The sequence below is a fragment of the Zophobas morio genome, unplaced genomic scaffold (genome assembly GCF_036711695.1).
Source record: "Zophobas morio isolate AGI-343-1 ecotype UQ-CSIRO unplaced genomic scaffold, CSIRO_AGI_Zmor_V1 ptg000044l, whole genome shotgun sequence".
NCBI classification, from domain to species: domain Eukaryota; kingdom Metazoa; phylum Arthropoda; class Insecta; order Coleoptera; family Tenebrionidae; genus Zophobas; species Zophobas morio.
The window spans coordinates 5,264,812-5,274,052 of NW_026972149.1; the positions used below are offsets into that span (position 1 = coordinate 5,264,812).

Consider the following 9,241-nt stretch of genomic DNA (forward strand, 5'->3'; position numbering starts at 1 on the left):
AAAAATCCGGGACGGCAGACAGACGGACAGACAGGTGGAAACGAGAGACCTATTTCTTCATACTCTGGGTGGGGGGTCATGAAAGGTCGATAAAACGTAAAAGTAGAGAGTCGGACTCGATTACAATACTTCCTGAATGTAACAAAAAAAAATGACAATTGGGACCCCCGAGAAGGTTTCACATTGTTAAAAAAAGAAATTTGGAGCCCCCGGGAAGATCTCACATTCTTACAAAAGACATTTGACGCTCCCGAGAAGGTTTACATTTTTAAAAATGACATTTGGGACCTCCGAGAAAGTTTCATATTCATAAAAAAACATTTGGGGCTCCCGAGAAGGTTTCACAGTAAGAAAAAAGACATTTGGTACCCCCTACAAGGTTTCTCATTCTTAAAAAAATATTTGGCGCCCTCAAGAAGGTTTTACATTTTTAAAAATGACAGCTGGCGCCCCTGAGAAGGTTTTACATTTTTTAAAAATGACAGTTGGGAGCCCCGAGAAGGTTTCACATTCTTACAAAAATATATTTGGCGTCCCCGAGAAGGTTTTACATTAAAAAAAAGACAATTGGGACCCCCGAGAAGGTTTCACATTCTTAAAAAATATATATTTGGCGCCCCGAGAAGGTTTTACATTTTTAAAAAAGACAGTTTGGACCCCCGAGAAGGTTTCATATTCTTAAAAAATATATTTTTGGCGCCCCCGAGAAGGTTTTACATTTTTAAAAAAGACAGTTGGGACCCTCGAGAAGGTTTCACATTCTTAAAAAATATATATTTGGCGCCCCCGAGAAGGTTTTACATTTTTAAAAAAGACAGTTGGGACCCTCGAGAAGGTTTCACATTCTTAAAAAAATATATTTGGGGCCTTCGAAAAGGTTTCACATTCTTAAAAAAGACATTAGGTGCCCCCGAGAAGGTTTTACATTTTAAAAAAAGGCACTTGAGACCCCCGACAAGGTTTCACAATCTAAAAAAACCAATTGGCGCCACCGAGAAGGTTTTACATTAATAAAAAATCTCCCATTTGCCGGGCGGGTGCCTTGACCACTAGGCTACAGAGCGGCTTATCTTTACTTCGCTTATCCAGTTATTATTGTGCCACCACAGTACTACTGAAAATGACAGTTAGGAGCCCCGAGAAGGTTTCACATTCTTACAAAAATATATTTGGCGCCCCCGAGAAGGTTTTACATTAAAAAAAAAGACAATTGGGACCCCCGAGAAGGTTTCACATTCTTAAAAAATATATATTTGGCGCACCCGAGAAGGTTTTACATTTTTAAATAAAGAGGGGCGTATTCTCACCTTTTGGACGGTTAGGGAAAAACTCAAAGCGGATTCGTACACCACACTTTTAGGACTATATTGTTGTGTAACAGTTAAATCAAATAACCTTAGAATTTTTTGAAATGACGTCATCAAATTGTTGGTGGGGATGATTAGACAAATTTTGGTTAGCGTTTAACCATCTACATGATATTTCTAACATACATAGAAAATTTGACAACAATGGGTCCAACAGTTTCGGAGATTACGTGTCAAATAAAAATGGATAGACACCAGACAGGCAGACAGACAGACAGACAGAAACGGGAGACTACTTTTTTCGTACTCTAGGGTCCATGAAACGTCAAGAAAATATAAAAGTGGACATTCATCCGATGGACTCGTTGACTATACTTAAGTAAAAAGTGCAACTAAATGAAAATAAACTACATTCTGTCAAAAATGTCTTGATATAATTTCTTCTTCTCGCGGGAGACATTCTTGCTCCTAATAAGCAAACTTTCATTTGCTCATAACGTTCCTACCTATTACAAAACTAAACTAATTTTGAAAATGTAGATAAAAAATTGCAACTAAATTAAAATAAACTACATTCTGTCAAAAAATGTCCTTATATTATTCCTTCTTCTCGGGAGACATTCTTGCTCCTTTAAGCATATTCGTCCTCGGGATAGGAATGTTAAATGCTACAATATAACGCGTATTCAATCTTGGAACATTAAATCTCATCCCTTTGGAGAAGCTAGTGAAACAAAATTGTGTTTGTAACTTCAGATATTAGTCAGTTTCTCGAGGAGGATAAACACGTTTTATTTATTCAAATCTTAACGGGTAATATTAAAGTAGATCCAAAATCGACCCAGTAGTTCCGGAGATTGTGTAATAAAATCACCAACAGACAGACAGACAGACAGACGGAAACGACAGCCTGAAATTTTCGTTCAGTCCGTGAGAGAATAATAATATAATGAAAATTAATCCTTGTTCAGTTTGACATCTTAAGGAAGGTTTAGAATTACCAAAACACTCATCCACACAATTCACATTACGAATGAAATAATAAACTAATTTAGTGAAACTAATTAGGTCAACAGGTGTATGTCAATTTCCAAGCAACCAATTTTAAAACTAATTAACGTAAATATTTAGTACGGCCACATTAAAATATCGCAATATTTTTACGATGCTTTAGAGATTTGAACTCTCCATGCACCTACCTTGTTTTACATTAAGTAAAATCCATTACGAAATCCAGAATCAACCGCCATTGTGTGCCACATCAAGGTCACGTAAAACATCAAAAAAATATTCCGGTAAAGAGCTATTCGTGAAAACTTAATAACGTTGTCAACGCATGTAGTTAACGAGTCGTAAGAACGTCGCACTGACAATTCAAATTTTTTCTAACGTGCTAATACGACAGCACGCCACAAATAAAGCTTAAGATTAAACAACGCATTCTTTTATTTTTCCCTCTCTGTTAATGTTTTCAAAAAACATGACGTGTCAGCTTTGGGTTGATCTTGAGCGGAAAACACACAGGTTTCTGGTCTCTGCATCCACAGTTAATCCCGCTGAATCACTGATATATTTATTTTTTGCTGGCAAACAAACAAATGGCGGTGTAATTTTGATGAAAATATTGACGGATCAGCTTATTCGCAGTAACGTATCGAGCGAATTTGAGGCATATTTCGAAAACAAACCACGGCTAACGAAGTAATACCTACCAATTTTCAAGTAAGTGGCACGCGCGAGTAAACAGGAAAACATGCGAGCGTAGCGAGCTACTACCAGCTAACAAAATTTATATTTTCATTACCTAGTTTCAAAGTATGGACGGAATTTTTGATGAATGTTTTTGTGTTAAAATATCTCCGATCAGGCGACTTCCGCTGCAAATTGTTTGAAACACAACCTGACGCACCATATTTACACACATTTAAAGCTACAAAACAGAAATAAGTAGGTAAATACTTTGAATTTGCGAACGTAGGTGCTTTCAGAAAACATTATTTATTTAGGACGGGCGGAAACTCACAGTAAGATTTTCTAATGGAAGGACCACATGAGATCCCGCGTTCAATAATACAGCCCTTCCTAAAACAGATCTTTTTTTTCTTCAGTGTGCGTAGAGAGATAAGAAAATGTTTTATCAAAGCGCGTTTTATCATCAGTGGCGTAATACATAATGATTGGAAAAACGATGTTCCGTGAGTACGTTAAGTCCCCCGTCACTTTTATTTTTGTTGGAAGCTATGTTATCTTCCGAATTGTCAGTCCGATAAACATGTCATGTCAGAAGTGTCGGAGCGAGAGGTGAATATTCCTTTTAAATTCTGAACGCAGTTTTCCGAGAAGATATCCAATTTGCTTTGTTAAGTTGCAGTCATTCGTACCAGACCCGTCCTTCATAAACGAACTTCCTCTGCTCCTCTCTTCTTTAGTTGCGCTTGCAATAAAAATGAGGGACTGATTGAAACGTACATACTTTACAAAGAGTTCTGGAGTGACGAAGGAAAATTGCAACTTTTATTCCCTGCGTAATTGAAATAGATATTAAGATGAGCGAAGTGAATACCTAACGAGCTCAGCCTGCTCGACTTATTACACCGAGACACAAAAATAAAGAGAGAATTTAATTTATTTCAGAAAGTGAGAGCGCGTGACATTCATTTGTTAAATCATTCTTCGTTCGTTCACAATGTGATTCGTTTTTCACACAGAGTCTCAGTCTGAAATCCTGAGTTAGAGACTAACTTGAATTGTAAGCGTGATATTGTCGTAAAACGAAATCATGGTGTAAATTTTAGCGACCTCTATGGTCGCCCAGTACAACTTAAATTCGGATTACTATAGGTTTCTTTTAAATTGTAGCGGCAAATCTACAGAAGTCTGTGATATTTGAATTCAAAATAGTTTCAAAAAGACGAAAACCATATTTTTGAAAAACGCATGGCCACAGTTTGTACTAAAACACGTAATTTTCTGCATATGTTGTTTCTGCCGGGGAAAAAATCGTGCAAAACTTTGTCAAGTGCTTTTAATACACCATCTAAGACTAGCGTTAAATTCAAAATATTTGAGTATATAACAAACATTTATTAAATAATTTCACATTTACAATCAACAAAATGGACAACTTTACAATTTCTTCGGTTTTGGTTTTCTTTTCACGGCATTAATGCTTTGTACAATCTGATCTATATCATCGTTGTCCCCAGGGTAGTCACTCGTGGGAGACTTCTTAGTCGCTGAACTTAGAAAATCGGTAACATAACCTCCCAACATTTCCTTGAGGAAGTAGCTAACTTTATCTATATTATACACTGCAAACATAATAGCAAAGATCAGAACAAGAGTCCAAACTGACGTTCGTTTGATATCCTGTTCAACCATGCTACTTTTTACAATGAAGTCCAGTTCTACATACTTAAATGAGGAGTTGGCCACAAATATCTGCGGCTCGGGTTCAAGTTTATTGTTTAAGTTTGACTCTAAGTGAACAGAGTATGTTCTCCCATCTAGTGGTAGCGGTGGAATGTGGATTAACACCCCTTGATTGTAGTCGGGTGTAATAGCGACTGATGACGTATCCACCCTTCCTGTATAAACTATACCAGACGAAGACGACTCACATATAACCTTGAGCCGCAAACTTTTATAATGTTCAGGGTTCTTTGCATAGACTTTCACTAGCAAATCCATGTGAGACACAGGCCGGAATATCACGAGTTGTAAACCGTTGACGTCTTGGTTTACTTTTTCCAAGTGGATTACTTTAGGAACACTTCTTTCAATAGCGTATTTTCCGGCAATAGTGTTTCTAACTGTGACATCGTAAGAACAGTAGGGCTGCAGACCCCGGATTCGAAATTGTCCATAAATTTCGGAAGTCGATTCTTCGGAGAAGTGGCTACAGTTACTTATACCTTGGGCAACAACAACTATATTTTCTTCGGGTTCGCCGTTAAGCGAGGTTACTTGACCGTAAGCACTATAGGCCACTCTTTTACCGCTAAAATGAACAACATATATACTAAAGAATATACAAATATAGAGTTTTACGTCAACTGAACGTTGACAGTTTGGCCTTCATTAACTGTAATTATTTTTGACGTTGGTTCAAAACTGTATTCCTTCATCATCGGTCGTAGAAAATATTCTCCCGGACTCAAGGAGTGGAAAGTAATTTTTCCATTTTCGTTTGTTTGTAGATTGCTTCTATAGCTATCGCCACCCGATAATGACAAAAGGGCGCCCTGAAACTCATTTATTCTAGTCGTGTTTATTGAACTCCATAATTACCTGTAATGGCGCCTTGTCATTTTTATCTACAACTTCTATAACAATCTCTGCTAACTTTTGTGCGAGAAAATCTCCATCATTGTTGGGTCCTACAAGAACATATGAATCTTTTTTGGCCGCAATTTTGTAAGCTTTGCTTTTATCTAAAGGTGGAAATTTGTAAACGCCATTTTCGTCTGTTTCCGCCATTAAAGTGTCAGAGTTTTCGGTCTCTACGGTTACTAAGACGCCGGGAAGAGGTGGAATAATTTTACCTTGGAAGACAACTCCTAAGACTGCTTTAAATTTCGAACCCAAGTTATCACAGTCAGTGTTTCCATTGATTGATAAAATTGGAGGGGTAAAATATAGGATATCGGACTGTGGGACAATGACCGCGGTTTCACTGGGACTGAGTAACAACTGAATTTCATAACCATTATTAACAAAAGGTAGTGGTGGTGTTGGATTTTTAACACCATCTATATTAATAGTTGCAGTCACATCACCATGTTTTTTGTCCGTTTCAATAGTAAGAGTGACTGTATGTTTCTGAGCATTTAGAAATATCTCGTTGACTGGAGCATCCGTACTGTAAGTTATAACATTCGATTCGTAGCTGTGGCAACTACTAATTTGGAAAGTATAACTGCCAGATTTACCTAAACAATATGGCAGTTTTCCTTTATTTATTTTTATTGTGTTTTCTTTTTGGTCGACTGCGTTTTTATACGACACCTGGAAAAGTAGGCCAGAAATTAGAACTACGTCATCAACTTGTATCAACCAATCACGATTTATTACCTGTGTGTTATGCGACGACACAAAAACGACCGAATAACCCGACTGTACAAAAGTCGGTACTTCAACATTAATGTTGTTGATATTCACCACTTGTTTATTAGTTTTCCAACAAAGCTTGTTATCGCTTAATGTTATTTCGTAAATTCCGGGATAGATGTCCGAAATTTTGTAAGAATCATCTGTGAACGAATAAAATTAGTGCGCAAACTCCGATAAAACAATGACCAATCACGTAACGTAACTTACCTAAAATGTTTATAATCACTTCATTCCTTTCCGATGATTCGCTAGTCGGTTTTAAAATAACCTTCAAACCGATGCAGTCGTTTTTATGGATACATTTGATTTTCCCAGAGACTGTGGCTTTTAATTGTGAAAAAATTATAGTGCCGGTTTGTTCCGAGTCCACTTCGATACTCTGAACTTTGGGGAAGAATCTTAAAACGAAGATATTTAACTGTCAAATGTGGGTGAAGTTCGCGCCTTACTGCATTCCTTTTTGTGAATCAGCACTGTCAACCACAACCTGCACGTGGTATTTTCCAGGAGTTAAATATTCGCAAAACTGACCCGAATTCATGTCTGACAACGTTGTAACTACTTTCGTGCTCCCTATTTGCGAAAAAGTAATAGTTTGTGATTTATCGCTAACTACGGAACCGCAAATTTGGTAAGCCATTGGCATCAAGTCCGGGATTTTGCTATTTGGATTCATCTTCACTGCGACTTCTTTGAAGAGAAAGCCCTCTGACAAAGAAGACAGACAAATGCACATATTTATCACACTATTTTTAGGTTACCTGCAGCTGCTTGTAGAGTGTAAGTACCCGCCTTAAGTTTTTCAAGTTTGTAACCACCATCGTTGTTAGTTTGCGTTATATGTTTACCATTTAGGTAGATTTTGGCATGAGCTAGTGGCTTTCCATTTAGGGATTTTAAGACACGCCCATTTATATTAAAACCAATGATCTAAAAAGAAATTGTTAGATCTAGTTTTGCGCACGCTTTCACAAACCTCAAAACTCTCTTTCAATTTGACACTGTTGTGTTCAACAGTGAACGGTAGCGAATTCGGTTGGTAATAAATGTTTTGTTCGTTGTAATATGGCGCAATAAAATATTTTCCAAATGGTACGGCCCCGAAAGTAAAAACTCCTTGGTCGTTTGTTTTAACATGACATATAGGCTTGTTGTTGGTTTTCAAACCAGACAAAGGAGTGGTATCACACCCATAAACACGAATATCATTATTCTAAAACATATTCCAGGATGAAATCTGCGTGTTTCAAATTTATTGGTTATGTGACACCAAAATAAAATTGTAAAAAAATCTAAATACTAACAGGCTTCTCCGCAAATAGAACAATAGTGGCATCTTTAATAGGTTCCCCTTCATCTTTAACAACACCAGTAACATCATAACCTTGAATTATCAGACTTTTGGCGGGTAACTCGGTATTCCCCTCTGCTACAACTACATTAACACTATCTTTCCATACTTTCCACCTACAATATGACGTCATGATCAGTTTTTTATTAAAATGGTCAGACTATAAAACATTTTCATCAAATTAGCATTGGGTCAAGTGACATTTGATCTCATTTTTAAAATGTGACATCACCAATCTGATAAAAAGGTGATCATCTGACTACCGAAAATATGTACTTGGAATTAGATATTCGAACGACATAATTGCCAGGATACACTGGTGTGAAAAAGAAGCTTCCACCTATACTGGTAATGGTTTTTCTAACTTCTGCGCCTGATTTTAGTTCGACTTCAATACCGTCAGGGCCGACGTTAGTGCCTAAACTTTCAACCTATAATGACATCTGTGTATATTTGAAGTAACTTTTTAGTGGAATACCTGGCCGGTTATTCCAAAACCTTTAAAATTGAAATCTATATCTTTTCCTTGACTGCATAAGTCGGACACACCATCAACTACTAAATCCACTCTTGTAGGGGTAAAACTCCAGCCGGGTGGCGGCTCCAACTAGAACAACAATGAATAAACAAAACTCAACAAGTGACGTTGACCTAACCTCCAAAATGTATTCTCCTTTATCGTACAACGGGACGAAGTAATAGCCATTATTAGGAGCACAGTTAATTTTATCTTTCAGAATTCCTTGTTTTGTTAATCTGGAAGCCACAATATCGAAATTTTTGGATCTTCTCACAATGGATACTCACAGTTTTACTTCTACTTTAGAAAAATCGATGGGAACGTGACTTTTGACGAAACCTCCGCACCCCAAAATATTCTCCGACGTTACCTTTGTTACAATATTAATTAAAATAAACAAAATTACATATATTTCATTCATTTTTGACGATTCTGTTTAATTTAAAGTATGCATTCACCACTTTGACAAGACGTAGCCTTTTCGAGAATTGTAACTAAATTTAGTGTATTTCGTTTTATAGTTGGCGCGCTGGTTGGCGGTTCGCGTATAAATTTCAAAGGTGTCGAACCTCCAAAGTCGTAAAGTTTTCGAACAAAGACGTCATTAGCAAGTCATTTGATACGGATTAGTTGTAGTTAATATTTGTTAACTAATTGTTTATTGTTTCAGCTGATTAGTCACACGTCCATGTGAAACTAGGCAGTTAGGTGCATGGAGTTTCAGGTCATGGGTGAACTCGTTTGTGATAAGAAATAAATTTAAACCTGTTACTCAATACGTTCTTAATGTCAAAGATATCAACACGAAGTTAGTCTTCAGATTTGGGTAAGTGTCGCCGAAAGTCATGACCTTAACAAAGTTAAGTGCATATTTGAGATCACCTAGCAATAGGCATTTTTATCACATTTGTACTTAGTACCTGCGCACATTTATCATGTTCACACTTATTA

General features: G+C 37.0%; 1 protein-coding gene across 1 annotated transcript; it reads right to left on the reverse strand.

Moving 5' to 3' along the window:
* Window positions 1–4,376: 4,376 nt before the first annotated feature.
* On the reverse strand, window positions 4,377–9,184 carry LOC135141834 (BOS complex subunit NOMO1). Its single transcript, XM_064073348.1, has 13 exons — window positions 8,578–9,184; window positions 8,427–8,526; window positions 8,249–8,377; window positions 8,047–8,201; window positions 7,724–7,886; window positions 7,396–7,632; window positions 7,181–7,349; window positions 6,869–7,127; window positions 6,627–6,817; window positions 6,381–6,559; window positions 5,598–6,314; window positions 5,358–5,551; window positions 4,377–5,307 (listed from the first exon to the last, which is right to left on the reverse strand). The coding sequence occupies exons 1-13, from the start codon at window positions 8,709–8,711 to the stop codon at window positions 4,434–4,436; spliced, it is 3,501 nt and encodes a 1,166-aa protein (XP_063929418.1). The 5' UTR covers window positions 8,712–9,184; the 3' UTR covers window positions 4,377–4,433.
* Between the last annotated feature and the right edge of the window lie 57 nt (window positions 9,185–9,241).

What these genes read in the sequence shown, in the direction of transcription:
- LOC135141834 (XM_064073348.1), bottom strand. Translation starts at nt 8,711, where the DNA reads ATGAATGAAATATATGTAATTTTGTTTATTTTAATTAATATTGTAACA. An exon ending in AAGGAGAATACATTTTGGAG is followed by an intron (nt 8,378 to 8,426) that starts GTTAGGTCAACG and finishes TTGTTGTTCTAG; the next exon opens with TTGGAGCCGCCACCCGGCTG. An exon ending in AGTGATTATAAACATTTTAG is followed by an intron (nt 6,560 to 6,626) that starts GTAAGTTACGTT and finishes ATTCGTTCACAG; the next exon opens with ATGATTCTTACAAAATTTCG.